At 40.1% G+C, this 22,214-nt stretch overlaps 1 protein-coding gene across 1 annotated transcript in view; it reads right to left on the bottom strand.

The window, feature by feature from the left end:
* Postn (periostin) overlaps positions 1–21,409 on the bottom strand; it is a 30,977-nt gene extending 9,568 nt beyond the window's left edge. The window contains 19 exon segments of the mRNA XM_028873363.2: positions 1,532–1,612; positions 4,232–4,277; positions 4,605–4,672; positions 4,776–4,878; positions 4,969–5,099; positions 5,556–5,648; positions 5,651–5,688; positions 5,957–6,093; positions 7,283–7,431; positions 8,287–8,421; positions 8,978–9,190; positions 10,444–10,488; positions 10,491–10,584; positions 11,081–11,227; positions 12,066–12,230; positions 14,593–14,750; positions 16,350–16,414; positions 19,799–19,897; positions 21,250–21,409. Coding sequence (XP_028729196.1) covers positions 1,532–1,612; positions 4,232–4,277; positions 4,605–4,672; positions 4,776–4,878; positions 4,969–5,099; positions 5,556–5,648; positions 5,651–5,688; positions 5,957–6,093; positions 7,283–7,431; positions 8,287–8,421; positions 8,978–9,190; positions 10,444–10,488; positions 10,491–10,584; positions 11,081–11,227; positions 12,066–12,230; positions 14,593–14,750; positions 16,350–16,414; positions 19,799–19,897; positions 21,250–21,371 — 2,089 coding nt within the window. The 5' untranslated portion in view covers positions 21,372–21,409.
* Between the last annotated feature and the right edge of the window lie 805 nt (positions 21,410–22,214).

The following is a 22,214-nucleotide window of genomic DNA, read 5'->3' as shown; positions in this document are numbered from 1 at the left end:
GTATCACTGTCCCGTTTTACATTGAAGAATATTTACAGATGAGATGACCCCCAGCTCCACCCAGATCATAATGAGGAAAAACCCAGGGAGACTGGTGCTCAAGGCTGCTCCCAACTGAAGAAAGAATGATGTATAGAACCCTGCTGACAAACGCTGGGAGGATGCATGAGTTAAATGAAGAAGCATGGAAGGAGAAGAGTCCTTGAAAACAGGAACATGGCACATGGGAATGACTTCAGTTTGGGAAGCTGTGCATCAGTTATAGTGACATTTTATTGACTACGATTTTTTTTAAGAAAACAAGCAAACAATGTCTTTGGCTAAAATCAGTTGATCATTTTTCACTGGCATGATCAATATATGATCAGCCAAACACTTTAAATTTAATTTCTACTTAAAACCCCAATTTCTCCTCATCAATGGGTAGAAAACAATGAAATGATTGAAATTATTTTTTTTAAAAGCTAAGCACAGATTTTTTTTAAGGATAACTCAACTGTAGGCTTAAGAATGAATGATATCCATAGCTAGCCAGGCTGAGAATTAACCTTGTGTTTTCAATGAGTTTAAGTTAGAGTTACTTTAAAGAGAAGAGACACATGTAATTTAAGTTGCCATCTCATGCCACAGAATGAAAAACAAACACAAACCCAAGAGTAATCAGAACAACAGTGTTCCGGAGATTCAATGAAAGGCGTAATCTGCCCCCCTTTTGAAAGACTGTCTTCATCTTTCTCATGGAAGAAAGACAACACAGGTGTGTTCTTTGTGGCAAATTACTGCCGCAACATGTGTAAACATGGACACTGGTCCTTAAGTTTGGTCTAAGTGATAATAAAAAATGTGTGAAGTCAAGGTAATATCCAAGAGGTTGATGTCAGATAACATATGAAGTAGAGAGAGAAAAATGACATTGGAAATATGAGAGGTATCTATTTACTATGTATGTATATAAAATATGTTCAGAGTTGAAATGTAGGTCCAGGGTTTGGCTCACTAAACAACACTGTTTCTTTTTCTGTTTTGGCAGTCTAAGTTTTAATGTATATCATGTCTGTTTGTAATTTTTAAGGCTTTCATTAATGTACACTTCCTATACCCTCTTAGGTTGCTCACTGGAAAAAAAATGCCTGTATATTTTTGAAAAATTTTAATGGCATAAAAGAGATTGTGTGGTGGCAGTTGGAACGAAAGCTACACAAAGAGTGTGTTTCCTGAAGAATCTACAGCAAAACGGATTAAGATTAATTTGTTATGTGATTATCTGGGTACTAGTGTTGACACAACTTCAATTAAATGAAAATAAATACAAGCAAATGTACTGAAAATATTAGGGATGCACCATCTACTTTGATTTAAAAAGTGTTGCACTCCACAATCTGCAATTACAGAAGCATGCCATTTGTAAAGAAATATTTAGCATGTTAGTTTAAAAAAGAATGTAGGTATATTCAGAGAAATGAGTTGATTACATGGTACTTTTTTTTTTTTTTTCAGAGTGGAAGGAACCATGGAGAACATTGGTTTTTACCTTCAGTTTTGGTAATAGGCTGAAGACTGCCTTGAATGACTTTAATTTTTGGTTCCACGAGTTTGGTTATAATTTTAGTGGCTGAAAATATAGAAAGTGGAGCATGAACGAAGTTTACATAGAAACAACAAATGAAGTTGTCCCTTTTGGTCTTTCTATGGTGTTCTCAGCCATGGTGCTAGGTTCAGGCAATCACGGAAATATTCACAGCACATTAATGTCTTCTCGTGTCCAGATGCTGAATCCTGCAGGCCAGTGACTTGACTATGTTCCAGAGGGGGGAAGCACTAACTGAATGACGCATCCTACCTAGAACTCTACCACTGAACTGCATCACTAAAGCTCTGACTTCCCTTTGCTCTTCTTGAAAAGACTGGCTGCGTGGCAACAGAAGACAAATAAACATGATTAATTACATGCAATTCACAATCTCTCAAATTGCATTGTCGGATTCTTTCTCAGTTAAAAGATGGATATGGAAAGACAAAGACCCTTGGAATACTCCCATGCGTTGGGTATAGAAAAGAAGATATGGAAGATAATTCACAAGTCTAGATGAGAATAAATTTCAGCCAGGAAGTCATGAGCTTTCTGCAACAAATATGATGTGGTTGCCATTTAATTTCTAGCCTCATTATGATAATTTTAAGGTAGTGTTCCACATAAAGGTGAATGCACATCACCTCCTGAGTGAGGTTACCATGGATTTTAGCTGTGCATTGTAACCCGGATGAGTCAGGTCATTAGAGCTACAGGCCTCTTGTCATTCCTAAGTAGAAGCCATGAAAGATGACCCTGGTAGAAGATTTCAACCCTAGTGTCAACTTCAACGCCAACACAAGTGTAACAAAAAGTCAGCAGCACAGCATGTGCTTCTGCTGGTCTCAGCCCTTGCTCACACATGCTAAGCTGTATGGACCTTTGAATTGTGTGCTAGGCCTCTATGGGAACTATTTTCCAACCATAGGTCATCTCTTGAAAACTCAAATTATAATACTCTAAGATGTATCAAATCTGTGTTTTCAATTCTTGATTCCACAAGTGGTTCTGCCGGCACAGGGCTCTTCCCCCGGAGCACACAGAGATCTCTGTTGCTATTGTTCACGTGGAATAATTAATCACGTTTAAAAGTGTAGCACGGTGCTGAGCAATTGGAATGTTAGGATCTTGAGATGGATGCTTGTTTTGCTTTTGCGAAGGCCTAAATCATCTGGACCACTGGTCTAAAGATTTCCTGATTTCTGTTCTTCTCTACATAAAATATTTTGTGTTTAACAACTTACAACAAAGTGTGCTCCCAGATAAAAGTTTTAAATGTGTGGTATTTTAGGGGGACAAGAAAAATAAGTACCAACAAAACCAAGGAAATATTAGAGACGAGACAACAAATAAACCTGATAGTGAAATCCTTGCTTTAACTGGCCTGCACCTCCATTGCAACAGCCCATACAGGAATGCAAACCCCAGAGCTACTTACAGCTGCTGAGTGGGCAGGCAAGTTACTAGGTTCACATAATTTTACAAACATAATTCACGTAATACTATAACAATATTCCGGTTCATTATAAGCAAAATACTGTTGCCAATAGTGGAACTGACATGGATAAAGTGGGAAAGAAAAACAATATTTTCGTAAAGATTTATAGCATGGGAAGTCACATATCTGAGGGATGAAGGCCATGGAGACTCCTCTCTTTGTTATAAGGTATGTTTTTCCGTGGCTGGAATTTAGAGCATGATAAATCATCAGGATTCCAGTGGGATGGAACCCCTGAGACAATCTCTGGGGTCTGGCCCCAGGATTGCAGAAGTAACTTCAGGGGGAGAAGCAGACATTTTGTTTTGCTCCAGGTATTGACTTTCTTCCTTTTTCATGTCTAGCATTAGTTGTAAGGAAAATGTTCATAATTAGATAACTGAATGTCCGTGATATAAAGTAGAATAGATTTCTAGTCGGAATAACAATGAGTGATATTTTAGCATACTTGACCGCTTGGTGGAAGAGCCAAAACAAAATGAAAAGAACTTCAGCTTTAAAAGCTACAGTGAAAGAAAGGCAGAGGCAGGGCAGGGGGAGGAGGGGAGGGCGGGGTACTATAATGAAAAAGTTATTTGATGATTGACAGCAGCATTTATGATGAGAGCGAAATGCCTTTTGCCATTGTTAAGTAGTTGAACTTTGATCTTGATAATCTGGTAGTGTAGGGGATTAAAAACAATCACTTAGTAGGCTTGGGGTTCCTTTGTCCAGTTTGGGATGTGGTTGTTTTTGAACCAGCATTTCATGAGATTTAGGACTTGTCTGCACATCTTCCCATGCATAGTTTAGGCCCAGGGCAGGATGATTGACAGTCCTTTGCAATGCTATCCTTGTGCCCACTCATTAACATCCCCAGAGAGTTCTGGAGTGTCTTTTAGCAACCTGTCTTTTCGTATACCCTTTTCATTTATTTTCCTCATTCTAGTGCATGCCACTCCTGTTTCCAATTAGAAGAGAAGTGGTTCTACAGAATTGGAGGATGTGACCAAGCCTGTGAGGCCTCATCCAGATCTCAAGCCCTGTTTGAAGGACAATGAGTTTCACAGGATTTGGAATTCTAAATACCAGATTATCAGCAGTCTTTGTATCCACAAAGAGATGCTTTCCTTTTTTGTTTGCTCATCAGCCCCATTTGTAACCCAAACTGTTCATATACTTACTATAGACAGTCATAGGGATTTCTTTGAAGGTGCTGCCACGAACAAACTAAAAATAAATGTTTGTGTTTAGTAACATAAAATGTATTGCACACCAAAGACACTGTAATTCTAGCTAAAATAAGAACAGCTATGGTGACTCAATAGAGATAAAGTCTGGTCAAGTGCTACAAAATCATCAGGTTTGTTACTAATTATTTTAACATTATAAAATAATGAATCCATTTCTAAGTATATGTTATGCTGTATTTTTCCTGTTTTCTACATTATACTAAAGCTATACTAATACTATACTGTACTAATTTCTAGTTTTTTTATATTAACCCTACAACACCTACTCAACATACTAGAAATAAAACCCAACAGCATTCTGTACCTTGATTTGGATGTATTTTATCAGTTTGTTCAGTATTTCCAAGAGCTGATCATTTCCAACTGGAATGTCTGTGGAGATAAATATTCAATGGATATGATAAGAAAATGGGTGATAAAAACTAAGTCTATGTGGAGCAGCCCTAGTCCACCAATGCATTCAATCAGTACAGACCTGCTGGATAGAGGAGTTTGTCCACGACGTGAATGACACCGTTTGTTGTCATGATGTCAGATTCTTTGGACTTCAACTCATTCACCAGAAGCGTCTCATTTACCTTTCAAAATAGAGGGTGATGTTAAGGAGGAACTATATGGAAACCACTAAATAATGATAAGCACTTTATAAACCCTTCGTGGTAACTTACTCCTTTCACGTAGATTTTGCTTCCCTGTGTGGTCTTCAGGATGTTAGTGACTCCAGGTTCAAAGCCCTTTCCAATATAAACCCCTGGCGTCAGGTGATAAAGAATGATGTTTTGGAGAGCATTTTTATTTCCTGCAGGAAAAGACAGATGTTTATTTAATAATACATTGCTTTTCTGAAATTTCTATACAAGACTGAGGAATGAAACATTTTGTTTTGTTTTTCCAGTTCTCTGTCTTCTCACAATGTCAAAGTTTTCTCAAGCTGATGCCAATGCTTTATCAAAACATCAGTCATTTCAATCAGCTCAAACTATACCAATTAGTCTTGAAATTATGACAGTTCCATTTTATACCAGACAATTGTGTGTCTTTCAATAAATTATGTTATGACAGTAAGCAGTTTATGAATAAACATTAATGAATGACTCTCCTCATATCCCAAGCAGGTTAAAGGAAACCAAAGGTGGTTAAGTGAACCAGGGGTGTAGGAGAGGGGCTTTCTTTTCTTTTCTTAAATACAGGTAGAAAAGCTGGAGACTGCCAAGGTTCTTAATTTGAGGTGTCAATGTCTGCCATTTGCCATTACTCACCAATAAGAATCTCCTTTCTTCATTTGTCATCCCCTTGAAGGCCTCGTTGGTCGGTGCAAACAGTGTCCAGTCTCCGGGCTGTGATAAAGATCTTTCAAATCTGCAGCTTCCAGGAGACTGAGGAAGATGCTGAGCACAGAGAACAACAGGCATTGAATTTTCTGCATGTTAAATGTAGATTCACTCAACCACACTGTACAGAGCAGGGTGGAATCCACGTGTTGTGGAGGCTGGGAGACCACCTTACACATTTTCATGTGTTTAAATGAAATCTCCCTGTAAAGTAAGATTGCTAACGGGGGAAGTGATTGGAGTTAGCAATGCTATAAGCTGGAGGCTTCTCAGGATGGCACCAATACGGCTCATTCTCTTGTGCAGCGGCAGCCGGTAGACTTACCTAAATCGCTTATCCTGCCTCAGTTTTTCATGCAGGGATTTCTCTGCTGGTTGGATGATCTCTCGGAATATGTGAATGGCGCCATTCCTCCCCTGCTTGCTTCCTCTCACCATGCATGAGTTCTCAATGCAGATGGCCTAGTGGGGGAAGAAAGACCCAGGATGCCTTTTTGTGTGCTTAATCTGAGCTAGCCCTTCCAAGAAGTCAGCGGATGATGAGGCCAGAGAAAACAGTTTCTCTCTTGTGTGTGATGTCTTGTGACTTCACTGTGCACTTCTCATCCAGTCCTACCACAAGCCAACCACCTTATGCATCAGGCCTGTGCACTCTGTCCGCAGGCTGAGACTTTGCACACAATTTTACTCCTGTTTTCTTTCTGTCATCCTGTTTCGTGGTTAGCACACTCTTTGTGTTCATATTAGCTATAAATATTCCAAAATTCAGTGCTTCTTGTAATCCTCACATTTACTACATTTTTTGACAGTCAGACCAATCAGTTATGTGTCTAGTCCTTAATTTATTTCCAGCTTTTTAAAAAAAATTAATAAATGTATGTGCTTAATTTAATATATGTGCATGTATAATTTAATGTATGCAGAACTATAACTTAATGTGTGTATATGTATAATTTACTGTATGCATATGTATGCTTCAATGTGTGTATATGTGCAATTTAATATATGTACATGTATAATTGGGAAGTTAATTTACTGAGTTATTTAAAATGTGTGCCTTGCCATCATGAAACCTTAGTGAAGGGCCACCATGGGCCACTTCGGTCTCTGGTAATGCTTCCCTACCCACGAAGCCTTTTGGCTACACTGTAACTCTGACAGTCAATGTTTCCAGGAAATTCACTGCAGGATATATACTTTCAATTCATTTAATAGGATCCAGAAGTCCGGATGGTTCTTTTACAAATTCATCTTGAAAATCATTCAAAAGAAATTCTGTTATTGAATGGAGATACCACAATAGGGGATACACTACACTTTTGACTCAACATAAAATCTGTCTTACAAACTACAAAGTATTCTACAAGGCAAACGCCTTATCAGGAATCTTTGAGAATTTAGGTGAGTATTTCAGAACATAGGTACTTGTTAACTGAAACAAAAGCTAATCAGCTGTCATACACAGCACATTGGTACGCTCTCCTAACTGTCTTTCTCTGAGCTGTCCTCATCTCTGATCATATGAACATTAAATTTTATGATGACATTTATAAAAGTCTGAGGAACATTCATATGGCTCTTTGACCAGCCCATGCCGTGTGACATTCAGGCCAGTGTAGATACACGTTCGATCCTGGCCCAACCCACTCACCGTGCGATACACGAAGACTCGGAGTTGTTTGCCTCCAATGGTCTCCAGTATCTGTCCATTGTAGAGGTCGCTAAGGCCGACCTTAACTTTCAATATGTGATTTTGTAGAATTAGCTTAAGGAGGCGCTGATCCATGCTCAGAGTGTCATCTGTGAATAAATTCATTAGGAGGAAACTTTATTGTGTATGGATAACATGGCTGGAAGAGAAACCGGAGAGTGGGCAGTCTCTAATGCTGTTCATGCACACTCCTCATTCACAGCTGCGTACCCAATGCTAGCAGGGCCGTCTGCCAGTACAAACTGACCTATCACCCCAAACGATCTCCGTGAAGTTCTTATTGGGCAAACAATGGCTCCATCTACATAGGGACTATTTACTTCCATGATGGTCATTGACAAAATCTAAATCTTTATAGTGGCCAAAGTTTTTGCTTGTTTGTTTTGTTTTTTCTTTTTTTTCCCTGACAAGTAGGTGTTTATTAGTTACATGAGTGACTGTTGATGAGTCATTTATAAGTTCATGCTTATTGCTGGTCATGGGATCAAAACACACAGACTCCAAAATGTGGCTTAGTGCCAGAGCATAGGTACATTATTAATCTAAGGGAGATACACTATTTCTAGAAACTCTAATATCTCTAATCAATAATTTCATATATTACAACTTGGTATTTTAAAAACATTAACGTTTGATTTCTGTTCACCAAACTTTTTCTCACAACTTATATATTTCCCTATGAAATAAGTCTTTAGAACAGATCTCAGCATATGTTCTAAATATTGTCAGTGGCTAGCAATAACTGCCTGAAAAACACACTTCCCATCATGATCCGGAAGTAATCGTCTCTGGGTTTTATGCACTTATAACTTGACACCTGTGTCTTCCAGACTGCAAAATCTAACCAACATTTTCTAAAATATCTGTTCTTTCTTCCTGAGTTCAAACACTGTGAAGAAAGACGGTCCCCCAGGGAGGAAGCAGGAACAGAACCCGGCACATACCAGAGAACGCGTTGTTCACAGGTGCTAACAAAGTGTACTCCCCATCTGGCTTCAGCGAGGACGCCAAGCCCAACTGGGCCACCAGGTCCGTGAAAGTGGTTTGCTGTTTCCCAGCCAGCTCAATGACTTGTTTGGCTGTAAGATAAACCATTGCCATCTCAACAATGTCGTCATTGTTATGATCCTCATCCCGGCGTTCGTAAGTCAGTGCCTGGCTCTTTTCTACCCTTGTAAGCTATTTACTTGAGCGTCAATCTAGTCAAATGTCCTACCCTGCCTTAGTATGAAGGTTCGAGTTTCCATGGGAGGGGCTTGATCAGCACAAATAATTTTGGAAGGAATTTCTCTCTGTCTTCCTAGTGTAGTTTTCTTTAACCCTCTATTACTCACCTTTCAGCTCTTTCTGCACTGTGGGTGACATACTCTTTCTTTTACCCAAAGTCTACCATCACTCTCTCTCTTGGTTGCCAAGGAACACACTAGAGTGCAGAAACCTTGTATAAAGACTAGGTACCGGGCCAAGGTTCTGCACGGGCTGCCCATGGCTGCACAGGCCTTGGCGTCAGCATTCGGCGAGCACACAGCCAGTTTGCTGTTTGTGATCTTTCAGACTGCTCATGAGGTCTTCATGGGCTTACTCTTCAAATACCCCAACTGGCAAGTCAAGGGGTGGGCATGGGGCCCTGCTCACCAGAATCAGGGATGAGGACTTCGTCAATCAGGTGGATGACACCATTCTTAGTCACAATGTCTTTCTTGTTCACCATTTTAATTCCGTTAATGGAGATGCTGTCCCCTTCGCACCCAATCTCAATCGTGTTTCCTTCCATGGTCTCGAACACGGCTCCTCCTGTAATAGCCTCAGAACACTGGAGGGTATTTAGGATGTGGTACTTCAAGAGAGCTGGGGAGAGAAGAGGGGAAGGGAGTCAGCTTCTGGTCAAGGGAAATAACATTTGACCCTTACATTATGCATTTCATCATGGAACTAAATTCACCAAGGAAATATGACAGAAATGTAAGACTTGAGATATTAAAATCTTAACTATACATGTTCTAGGAAGGTGGGTGTTTTAAATCATCGCTTTACGATGTTTTAATCAGCAAAACAAACAGATTAGCTGATTAGAAAGGAGGGAGAAAGAATATGAGCTTCCAAAATTATTTTTGCAGCAGCAGGAAAAAAAAAGAGACCAAATCTTTTACCTGGTTTTATGAAGTTATTTGTTAGCCAAGTCTATTCTAAAACATTCAAACAGAATGCTGCATTAGCCACTTCCAAAAGACCATTCATGATTTGCAAACTAGTTCTAAAACCTAAGGGCAAGGTGAGCCATTCTCTCAAGACAACACCTAGAAAATACAGATACTTAGCCATCTAAAAAATGCATCTAGAGGGATCTGCCCCTTGACTCTGTTACATCCTCAAAGTTTGTCAGCTTTATTTGGATAAACATATTTGGAGATTGAGTATATAAAATTTGTTATCACAATGCAAAACCTATTCGGCTGTTGAAAGGGAGGCTGGAAAGGACCCAAATTCATTTGTGAGTCAATGTGTGATAGCCAAGGAGAACCATATAACTTTCTCTGTTCAGTTATACCTTGTAGTATACATTTAGAGTTGAAAGTATTATATAATATGCATTCCATATTAAAATCAAACCTAATATTACTCTCCCACACTTGATTAATCTTTCTTTTTAATTTTAAAAAAGATTATTTATTTTGTTGTATTAGTATGAGTGCTTGCCTGCATGTATATTCATGTACCACATGCATGCCTGGTGCCTAGAGGCCAGAAGAGGGAGTCATTTCTTCTGGATTCATGTGGGTACTGGGAGTCGACTGCAGGTTCTCCTCAAGAGCAGCCAGTGCTCTTAACTGCTGAGCCGTCTCTCCAGCCTTTTATTAACCTTTCACAGCCTCTAGAGCTTATTTGCTTGGAAACAACACCAAAGGCTACAACCTTGCAGCTGTTTCTATTGAGAATAATACTTGGTTGTTCTTTAAATCTTTTAAATGATGTTTTCTAGAGCACCTCACATTAAACACTTCTGGTCTTTTCTTTCACAACTACCATTATTGGCAGTAATTGGTCTTGTTTCTTTGCCTTCATCCTAGGTCTCTGGGAGAGGAAGACTTTTTTTTTCCTACCTTCAGAAGCCACTTTGTCTCCCATGATCCTTTCTAGGACTCCCGTGGGAGTTTCTCAAACGCTTCATTGGTGGGAGCAAAGAGTGTGAAGTGACCGTCTCTTCCAAGGGACTCCAATAGGTCGGAGGTGATGGCAGCAGCCTGAAACACAAACGGCGTTCAGAGGATCTGCATCGGAAAGCCCAAGGAAACTTGTCACACACTTGGCCTAGGATATCGGGAGGCAGCTGACAGCTTCACCGGAGACATTTGCTCACATTAGACTGTTGATTTATTACTTTTTGGCCCAACCAATGAAGCTTTCCCAGTTTTTCTCAACCTGTTGGCTAGAAAGGAAAGTCTACAAGTGTTTTTCTGACTACAGCAAATCCAGCAACATGTACAGCCACTGAACTGACACGTTCTAAAGACACCAAACATACTGTCGTCACACACCCAGCCGTCCTTTATCACCATGTCCAAATATGTATTATTACTTTATACGGGGTGGCATCTCCTTTGTGAAGTGGAAATGGTTATTTGATGGAATGTATTATTGCAGTGGGCCAGATTTGTTGAATAGCACCTTCGCATTCTGCAGATCTGGCCAGGGAAGGAAGGTTTTCAGCGACTCGGGGGAATCTGCCCTGGTTCTTACTCTGAATGATGACAGGTCGTCTTCTGCTTCGAGGAAGTCTTGGATGGAGGTACCTATTTGTGTCAGGACTCGATCAATGACGTGGACAACACCATTTGTGGCAATCTGGTTCCCGTGGATGACTCGGGCACAGTTCACAGTGACAACCTGCAATCATTGGAAAAAAATCATCAGAGCCAGCGTTCATTGCTAGGACAGTACGGCGATTTCCACATTCCCATTGTACTCGTAGGTATGGTGGGAGGGCCTGCATGCTGAGTGCTGATGCTGGGGACCTAGTAGGTGTAGCATAAAGTGCCCACAGGCCTACACACAGAGTGCCGATGCTATCCGTGGATGGAGACCAGAGTATTGTCAAAGAGAAAGCAGAACCCTTTAGAGCCCCAGTCAACCAGGAGCAGCTCTGGAGATCCAAGACAAAGAATCTCCTTCATTTGAGTTACTGATTTTATTTTTATCCTTTAATATTAATAGTTATAAACTGTTTCTAATATTGGTCAAAGAATTGTGTAAAGAATTCTGATTAGCTCTAACATGAATTCTGAGGGAGGGATGAAAATCACCATTGCCTGTCATGAAGTCTACTGAATAATAAATAGTATTGCCTCACCACTGGAATTTTTTTTTCTCTTCTGGAAATTTGAATGTTGGAAAAAAAAAAAGCCCTTAGACCCTATTGTCAGTTTGCCATAGTCAGCATAGTGCCCAGAGAGTGACCACAGGGCAGTCACCACACTCTTTAGTGTGCATTTCACTATTTGTAAGAAACCCTTTAATACACAGTGACTCCTAACTGCCAATCATGCAGTCGTTAGGAGGAACCAATTGGATTGAAATTTTACAAGGGCAAGTTTGTTTTAAATCATAAAACAAGCACTGGCGTTACACTGACAAACATTTTTATCATTTCTGTGAACATCCGAACAAGGAAACAAAATTCAGGGAAATATGACTTGGAAACGTAAAGTTTATAAATGAAACTTACCCCATTGGGATAGTGGTTAATAAAAAGCCCCAGATTGTTGTACATTGAAGGAATCACCATGCCATGCTTCAGGTCCTTGGTTAACATTCTCTTATTAACCATATGGCTATGTAAAGCATTCAGTAACTCGACATTGACATTGTTCTCTAGTCCTCTGCGAATGTCCTAGGAAGAATTCAATACAAGTTCATTGGTTTTGATTCGCTATTGAAGTCCTCTCCCCCACCCATTTAAACATGATTGTTTGTGTGCTCCATGTGTGTGAGAGTGCCTGAATGTGTTTGGACTTGAGTTACGGGTGGTTGTGACCGGCCCGATGTGGGTGCTGGGAACCACACTTGGGTCTTCTGCAGCATTCTTAGCCATTGAGTCATTTTTCAAGCCCCGTTTCTACTCTTTTGTGGCCTTGTTAAATTGTCAATTCGTCGTACAAAATCGACATACATAACAGAATTATATTACTCCAACTGATTGAGGAATTTGGGAATTTAACATAGTCAGTGGAGGGTTGTATGCTTTCAGGAACAAAATTTTAAAAAAATATATATTGATGAAGAGACAATCTTTGTATAGGTTAATATCCAGGAACGTGACATCACCAGACACTTACAATACAACAAGTAGGTTGTGATGTCAGCTACTCAACATGCTATTTCGTTTGCATACAACACTTGAGGGATTTTGTGTTATTCATGCTTGTCTTTTGGAGACAGTGACGCATCATCAGCCCAGCTTAGCCTCAAACTCACGGCAACGCTCCTGACTGAGCTTCCCGAATGCTAGAATCAATGACAGGCCTGTACCACCACCCTTGGCTATCACTTGAGATTTAGCTAGGATTTTATACTTGTTCCTACACAGTCTCAGCATCCATCATTCTGTACCTTCCCAATGCTGTGCCTCACATCTCATTGTACTAATGCTACCGTGCAGTGATGAAAAGGAGAACTTCCTGGTACTTGTCACAGTAGATAATGGACAGATATGGAGAGGACAGAAGGACAAGAGGCTTTAAGGGGTCCAATGATGGATGTAGCTGTTTCATTGCAGTGGTTTGGAGGCACGTGTGCAGAAGCAGGAAAGACTGACGTGGGTGAGGACAGTGTGACAGCATTCTGCACGTCGGCAGAGTAACTGTTGGGCAAGCCACTCACAACCACTCCATTATGGCATAGTTTATATTCCTCAGGTAGTGTTCAAAACATATTCTGAAAGGCACAATGCTGGGAAAACTGAGTAAGGAGTAAAATAAACCAGCAATAAAACTGAAGGGCGTGAGGGGCCGGGACTCCATGATCAGGCTTGGCTGTTGGAAAGCCAAGCACGGGGTAAGATTATTCAGAAACGAGAGCACAGGGAGAATTACTATAGATATCCATGATAGTATGCTGATTAGCTAATGTTTAAGGAATTGAGATGGGGGTGCCAGGGTCACTTACAGTTTTTAAATCTGAATGTGGACACTGATTCTGCCTATTATGGGGGAGAGGGTTAGAGAAAAGCAATTATTTATGGAGATAAGAAATGGCTTACATTTTCTGTATCCTTTATTTATGTAGCCACATTATATTTGGAGAAGAAATATTAATGTGGAGATAGAATCCCTGGAGTTCCAAGGGAAATCAGTACAAGCCCCACGGATTTCATGGCTGCACACACTAGAGTGAGAGGCAATGTCACTGAGGTGTTGTTCCTGGAGAAGATCTCCAACTTTTTCTACCTGGGAGAGGATGCCCAGGTGTGATCTGAAGGAGCAGGAGAAGGCTGAGGTGTAAAAGACAAGAGCCCACAACTCAACATTAATGTAGCAGAGCCACAAGATGCTCTGCCCGAAGCTGCATGGGGTCACTCTAGAAATTTCAGTTCACCTCCACAGGAGTGGGAAGTAGGAACATGGTTCTCTACTAGTTGTATAAAATTGAAAATTGAGGAATATTTTATGGATTAATCTGTCATGACTTAGTCTGTTTTCAAGTTCGAATATTGTTTATAACACTTGGTTTAAATATCCATACATATTTACTAACCTGATAGTCTTGGAATAGCCGTTTATATGGCACATAGTTATGCATACATAAACAAGTGCAAACTATTTGTATAGCTTTTCACTCAACTATAGCTTTACTATTTATAAACTATAATAAAATACAGCTATGTAATGTAATATAGCTTATAATAGATTTTTAAATATAGCTAGGCATTTTAACTTACCTTTCTAATAGATATGTTATCCGAAATTGCATGTATTTCCCACAACCAAGAAAGTAAGAGGAGAGAAATAAAATGTAATAATAATAAGCACTCTTTCAGCTCCTTTTGTGCCCCTTTAAAAGGATTGTCTCCTGGGGAGTTCCACTACAGAACTGTGAACATATACCATAGTCCCAATAGCATGTTTTCTGCATATTCTCACATGTGTATGACAGAAAGATTTAACATGTTCTTGGGTTATACGTAAGTTAACCAATTAAAATGAAAATGGCAGCATCCCACAGTGAATGTTTCAGATAACGAAAGGATTAATTACAGAATCCAGGTTCTCCCAAGCCTCGTTACTCGGTGCAAAGTAGGTGTACGATCCCTTTCCTTCAATCTCTTCTCTCAGTTTTGAGACATCGGAATAGTGCTGAGTGGTAGTGGCTCCCACAATGCCCAGCGTGCCATAAACATGGTCAATAGGCATCACTGAAATAGTCAAGAAATGAGCAAACGATTAGTACTTGATTTCTGGAATATTCTTTTACAATCATTCAAACTTTTCACTATTCCCCAAGATATCACACTAATCGATTTAAGCAATAACATCCCATGAATCACCTACTTTACACAAAAGTTGCATTTTGAGCATTATATAATAAAGTACCACTCAAGCTATCACTTCTTATATTCTTGGTGTTAAGAAAGTGAGGTTTAAAATATCAAACTGAAGTAACATTTAGTAAATCCTGTGGCATCAATAACAGTTCAGTCAGGATTTCCAGAAAATATATCCGATTATTTTATCTGAAGACAAGCTGCTCCTTGCTGCTCATTGAGACTAGCAAGGATAACATGTGCTGCAAGGCAGGGCTGAGTCCCTAAGCAGTGTATTATGTTTACATCTATAATTTTTGGGGATTATTGGTCCCTAAAGCAATGCATGATTCAGTTATTTCCATTTTAATTTAAGGAAAACATATCTAATACTTTCAGAAGGTTTTCTTGGTCTGAATGTCAACCTGAAAAGGTATGTCTGGCCTTCTTCAGACTACTTGTTTTTCTGACCCTGTTGATTTGAAAATTGGTGTCATTTGGACATAGCCATGAAGTAAATAACTACTTTAGTGAATTCCCCAAGACAAATATTAAACTGAATCATAAATTCTGCAAAAGAACTCTCAATATGACAAAATTGGGTAAAAGTGAAAAGAGTTCCATTTAACAGGGTTTCATGCCTACACTGAGCAAAACACATCCTACACCAAACCCAGCTCAACAGTTTCCATGTGAGAAAACCTGTAACATAATTGCTTACAGACGTGATATGAGTTAGTCACATGACATTGTCACCAACAGCATTAACGAAACCCAGAGTCTCAGCAAGTGAGGTTCCTGACAGTCTCTCAGCTGCTCAGAACTGAGTGCTTTGGAGACTCCAGCCTAGTACCTCATTCTGAACACAGTATTACGCCAAGGACTGACTATGGGGTGGTGACCATGAGAGTCAGTGCTCTGGAGTCTACACCTGATTGGAGGCCAGGAGGACCTGTGCCCCAGGAAGAGACCTCAGTATTGAGGAATGGGAGCCTGGGGAAAGGTGATGATTGGTATTGCACATCCAGAGGAAATGAAAAACAACTCCTTTTTTTGTTGGCAGAATTATGGGCAACTATATTTCAAAGTGAGCACATTTCAAAGCAAGGACCATTACAAGCTCAGAGCTGGTCAGCTATAGATGTTGCCTTCTTAAAGTAGGTGCCATGCTTCTAGCCAAGTTCAAAGATGGGGACTTTTGCAGGGTGGGAGCTGAGCTACTTCCAATTAGGCTTCTCATTTAGCTTCCAGTGCATGAGGAGGGAGGTCTACTATTTCAGAATTAGGGAAAGCATGTGATTAACACAGAAACCTGGGGAAGTTGCTTGTGATTGTGCTAAGTATGCTCACGCACACACCTGTACACCTACGCACGCACACACGCACGCACGCACTGTTGGCTTCCCCACAAGCTGTCTAACTCATTCCTCACAAAGGAAGTGCTCCCCATTTAGTCCCTAAAAATCGGAAAATCTAAAATGTAGATTTTACCTGCTGGACAGCCTTTCATCCCTTCCATTCTCATATAGCCAGGACAGCATTCATATATCACAGTGCTACACAGAGGGAAAAAAATCTCAGTATTAAAACGGAGAGCCGCAAAAAGATGCACCTCTACCTCAACTTAATGGAACATATCACTCATTCCCATGATTTGCTAAGATTGTAGAAGCCAGCTGTTGTTTCTGCCCTTCAGATACCAGATAATTATGTAAGTCTGGAAAGGTTCCTGGGTCTTGATCCTGAAGAGTTTTTTAAGCAGGTTCACTGTGCAGTAGACAGATGCCCTTAAACAAGTTACTTGATATATCAGAATTCAGTCTGCTCAATAGTTTAACAGGGGAAGAGTAGTGATAATACCAAAATACAAATAGTTGTAAATCTCAAAAGAGTGTTTTTAGAATAATTTTGTAGCAAAAAAAGTAGCAAAAAAAAAAATACTCATTAAGATATGCTACCTTGAAACAATAGAAATACATTGACCTCTTCTAATTTATAAAATTCTATCTCATGCATAATTCTTAGCATGAATTAATTATACACAATAAAAGATTTCTTTGATGTTTTTATACACATACATGTCATACTTTGATCAATTTTTGCTCATTTTTACCCTCTTTTGTCTCATCATTTCATCCCACCCCCCCATGATATAGTATCTCAGGCACCCAGGTTGGCCTTGAACTGCCTCTGAAGTTGAGGATGTCTCTAAACTGATCCTCTTGTGTTCATCCTATCACGGCAGTTTTATGCAGTATTGGGGATGAAATCCAGGGCTTTGTGCATTCAAGGCAAGCAGCCAACCAAGTGAACTGCCTTTCTAACTAAGACACAGTTACTTTTGTTTTAAATTGTCAGTAGTAGTTATTATTCATTAATTCATTTATTGTTATCATTATTAATTTAACTGTGCTATACAAGCTTAAATTTTCCTTTTTTAGTTTAACTTTCTCTGTAGTTTCAAGAGTTGGCTGTACCTGAAACAAGGGAACTTACATTTGACCCCAATGCAAATCTTAATTTTCCCCTTGGTGACAATTTTACTTACACAGATCTCCACAGAAATAAATAGACAATATAGCAATTAAATAAATGCCCTCATGAATTTGATTTATGTACATTATAAACAGCAAAATGAGGTCTGTCTAGCTATAGTTAATCTAGAGGCTAGAAGATAAATAGTAATAAGAACAGGACATTGTCATTACAAGACAAATGTCTATCACACACACTACTATAACCTGAGGCTCAACTCTAAAGTGGAAAAGGCATGCAGCAGAGGGGGTGAGTTTACAGAACAGTGGTCTGTGATCGCAACTGATAAGTGGACAATGTGTTTAACTGAGTTAGTGCTTCAAATACAACTGAAGTGTTTTGTTCTCAGAGAGCATGTATTCTACACAAAAATCCATTTTCCTGTATGGCCAAGAAGTTGAATAAAGCAAGAAGAAGGCACAATCCTTGCTGTGCACAGCTTGGAACATGGAGAATTTATCTTTACTATCTGAGTAGTAACAAAAATGTCATCGGAAGCCAGCTGAAAACATCACTGGCATCATACAGGGAGCCTGCAGAATGCTTTGTGAAAGGGGTTCTACATTATTCAAGACAATACCTTAACTTTAAGGCCCAGGGATACTTATGCTTTTCTTGAGACCTGGCCTGTTTCCTTCCAGTAAATTCCCAAAGTAGCTGTTGAACCAGAAGCCAAGTTGAAAACTGACATTACCCAGAAGGCACTGGCAACTTGAGCGGGAGGGAGGAGAGGGCAGGCCAGGCTTCCTCCCCATCAGTAGTACTGGTTTCTTTGGTTATTCGAGCTCAACATTTGCATTTATTTCAGTGAGGAGATGCAAATGTGATTTGAAACGGAAGCTGTTGGAGGATAATTTGCTAAGGGGACATTGTTACAGTTTTAGTAAAAAGTCTGGCTACAAGCAGGACTTTTGTTTAATGGAAAACAAGAGTCTTCTGTTGTGTGACAACTTTGGCATCTCTAATACAATTACATAGTGGAAATAAGACTCCCTTAATTTCCAGGAAGAACATTAACAACATTTTCCCTGTACACTCAGCATGGGAAGAGCACTGATTCCCCAGGTTAAATAGTTCTGTGTTGAGTGTTTGTACCAGTAGCACAAGGATAGCAATAAGCTATTTATTTATTTATTTATTTATTTATTTATTTATTTATTTATTTATTTATTTATTTATTTATGGTTTTGAGAGTGTCTCATTTTGGAGCTCAAACTATGCTAGAATTTGGTGTAATCTTCCTGCCTCAGCCTTCTGGGTGATGAGATTATAGGCATGAGCCACTATGCCTGGTTGAAATAAGTTTTCAACCAGTATTTCCACTCTTTGGAGGGTACCTGAAGTTCATCATGGTGTACAAGCAGATCTTCAGATCCTTTAGTCATCAAGGCTACCCCTTAGAGGATGCAGTTTAGATTGATGGCAGTGAAGAGCCTTCCCATCATCCTCCTCACCAGGAAAGACATGGAACCCCCCCTTTTTTTTGATTTACTAAGCTACCCTGCCTTTGATACAGCTCCCTCCTTGTAAAATGATGAATTGACACAAGTGATTCTTACCCTTCATAGACCCAGGGTTTTATTTTTCCCTACCAACAGTCATGGTAAAATAAACCTATAAGCTTGTCTAATACAAAGGCAATAATGTTTAGCAGCTTTAGGTTGATCAGTCAAAGACACAACCAAGCCATGGCTGTATCACTAAGCTAGAAGAAATCGTCCTTTTAGCCATTGGGATATTTGACAGAGTGGCAGGCTTCTGCTGTCACCTCCATGGTCCCCGGGGATCAGGCAGTTTGTAAAAGGCATCAAGGGTTAAGAAGAAATGGAAACTGCAATTTATGCTTCAGTGAAAACTCAGGGGTGATGTGGAATCTTTCCTATAACTTCTAAATGACTGGAGAAACATTAATTTGAGCTTTTAATCCTTACATTTCAGATCAATTTGTTGTCCTTAATCTCTCTCTCTCTCTCTCTCTCTCTCTCTCTCTCTCTCTCTCTCTCTCTCTCTGTGTGTGTGTGTGTGTGTGTGTGTGTGTGTGTAGATGTAAGAAGGGCAGATGAAGACTTGCCCTTCTTAGAGTTAACTGACTCTCTCAGGACAAAGGAAGACCAAACAACAAAAGAATGTAAAAGGAGTAGAAACCATGCTCGTTCACACTGACACAGACCATATCACACCGTCATGGCTGGCTTTGGTCCCCTCCAACTGATAGACTCAGAGAGAAAGCCTCCCTTGTGACTGTGGAGACAAGAGGGGGGTTTCTCTGCCTGTGTGGAGGAGCCTCTCTCTAAAAACTCACGAGTTTGGACAGAATTTTCAGACTGGGCCATGTACCCAAGAGGCTAGTGACATATATCTCTGTGGGTCATGAGACTGTCAATGAAGAAAAGGCCGTGACTCACGTTTTCTTTCCACAGATAGCACCTTGGTACCAGTTCTTACACGAGCTGAAGTATTTCTTTTTGGTGCCCAGAATCTGCTGGAGGGCACAGACGTTTGGGCTGGAGAGTAAAGAAAAGGCGGAAAGGGTTAATCCATATGGTTAGCATCTCTGCTGTTTCAGGTCAGGTGGCTGAAAAGAGAGGTTAGGGTGCAGACTTGACATTCCAAGGTGGGATTTTAACTTTGTGCAAATCTAACTTCTGATCCAGTCCCACTGAGTTCCTGGAAAAGCAGAAGACTAAGGGAGATAGGGAGTTAGGGAGGAGAAGAGGAAGGGAGGGGGAAGAGGGGAGAGGAGGGGGGAGAGAAGGAAGGAGGATGAAGGGGAAGGGAGGGGTTAAAGGAGGGAAGACACTTTGTATATTTGCGACTAATCCCAGTGTTTCAAAAAGTTAACCTGATAGGACTATTCAAACAGAATTAGATTTAGCAGAGTTTGGATTTAATGTACACACTGCTGTTAATAGTAAGCCCCTAGCCTCCACTTGTTTTAAAACTAAGCATGTGCTCACTAGATGGGAGACTTCAGGATTCCCCTGAACAGTGGGAGACTAACGGCAAAGGACTCCCATCTTATTACCCACTCTGCTCTGTGGTTCCCTTGATACTTGGGGAAGCAGATTAGTGTTAAAAGTAACTTTTAAACAATGCCTTCACTTAAAGGAAACTTGTTTCTTTTACTAGGACAAATAAACGTGTCCTCGACTGCAATTTCAAGTTTGCTTTCTCAGAAAGGGATGGGAATTCTGCTCCACTCTGGGGAAGAGTGCTCTAAGAATGAAGAGGACCCTCCAACGCTTTGGAAAGACGCCAAGAGCCACATGTAAAAAGTACAGATGTTTGCTCAAGTTACTAAGTTGTTTCTAATAACTTTTTAAAATCCTACATTTATCCTAAAAGATAAAAATACTTCAAAGAATTCAGAGGACCAGTTATTCAGACCGGAGTTTAATTTTCATATATAAATAAAAAAAATTTTTCCCTGAGATCCCATGAGGCATTTCAAAGCCTGTAACATGATACCATCTAACAGCAGATTCTTTGATTTTGAAAGCTGTATTCTGCAGGTTTGGAAGGAAGTTAAAAACTCAAGTAAACTGAATTATAAAGGATTACCCTATTGTATTTTGTTAATTACATTAAAATAATCCACATAAAGTAATAATAATTATGTTGCTATCGAGTCTTATGCATTTAAGACATACATATCATAGTAACCATAGATAGATATATACATACACAGATATATATTTACAGAATACTTATTTTTTTGTTTTTCTGTCAACTTGCAGTAAGTAAAACAGCAACAAAAACCCAACAACTACCCTGAGGTGCACTTATAAGGAACTTCATACATATTTCTGGAACAAGCTAAGTGGAAAAAGTAAAATAAAACCAGCCGAGGACTCACCCCTGATCCCGACCCCTGATGCGGCTGTGAGCCAGGACCTTGTCATAGTAATTGTTGGCGTTGGCAGGGTTAAGATCGCACAGCAGCAGCAGCAGAGCCAGTAAGGACAGGAGAGGAACCATCCTCAGCCCTGATCTCCACCCAGGAAGAGAACTGGCCTGTGCTCTGAAGAGCTGAATTTATATAGCTCTGGGCGGTGGGAGGGAGCGCAGGGCTGTAGGAGGGGGCGCTGGAGCAACCTGAGACTTCCAGATGCTGTCCAGAAGCACCAACAGCTCCGGCTGGCTGCCAGTGAAAGTCTACTGGGTTCTGAGCAGACGGAACTTCTCCTATTTGTTTTCAATCATAGAATGCCTGGCTTTCGCTTGTATAGGTTTTTGTTTATGAAAACAGCTGTATTTGAGTTTGGGGGCCGGAGGGAGTGGAATGGGGGGGGTGTGAGACGGGACTCTGCCATCTGCTTCTGCCACCCTATGTCTCTGAGCTCAGTTACTTTAACGGTGTGATTTTATCACACTTAATCAGTCCACAACAGAACACTGAGGTTCTTTTTCACCAGAAAAGAAATCACAAAGGGGATTTCACACGAATCCCGGATAGATTTACAACACATATGAAGTATGATTTCCACTACTAATATGGAAGAGGCACACATCCCTTGCAGTCCTATGAAACTTGAGCTATGTCATTTCAGTTCTTAAGGAATATAGAGGGTTAATTAACAAAGATCTGCTTTGGGAGAGTTTCCCTAACTTTTGAAATACACTTCCACACCCAGCCACACTCATCCCCCACCCCCCACGTATATATTTATGTATGCATATAATAAAATGCTGCTTTTTCATTACACACAGGCTGCATATCCTGATGAGTCCTGGAAACAAGTATTACTAATCCAGAAGTAATGTGGTAATTAAATGCATATTAAGAAACAGGGCTGCCGCTGAGAATTTCCTGATTTTGAA

Source organism: Peromyscus leucopus, chromosome 6 (assembly GCF_004664715.2).
Source record: "Peromyscus leucopus breed LL Stock chromosome 6, UCI_PerLeu_2.1, whole genome shotgun sequence".
Classification (NCBI taxonomy): Eukaryota; Metazoa; Chordata; class Mammalia; order Rodentia; family Cricetidae; genus Peromyscus; species Peromyscus leucopus.
The sequence above is the reverse complement of the archived record's forward strand: the minus strand, read 5'-3'. Positions and strand labels throughout refer to the sequence as shown.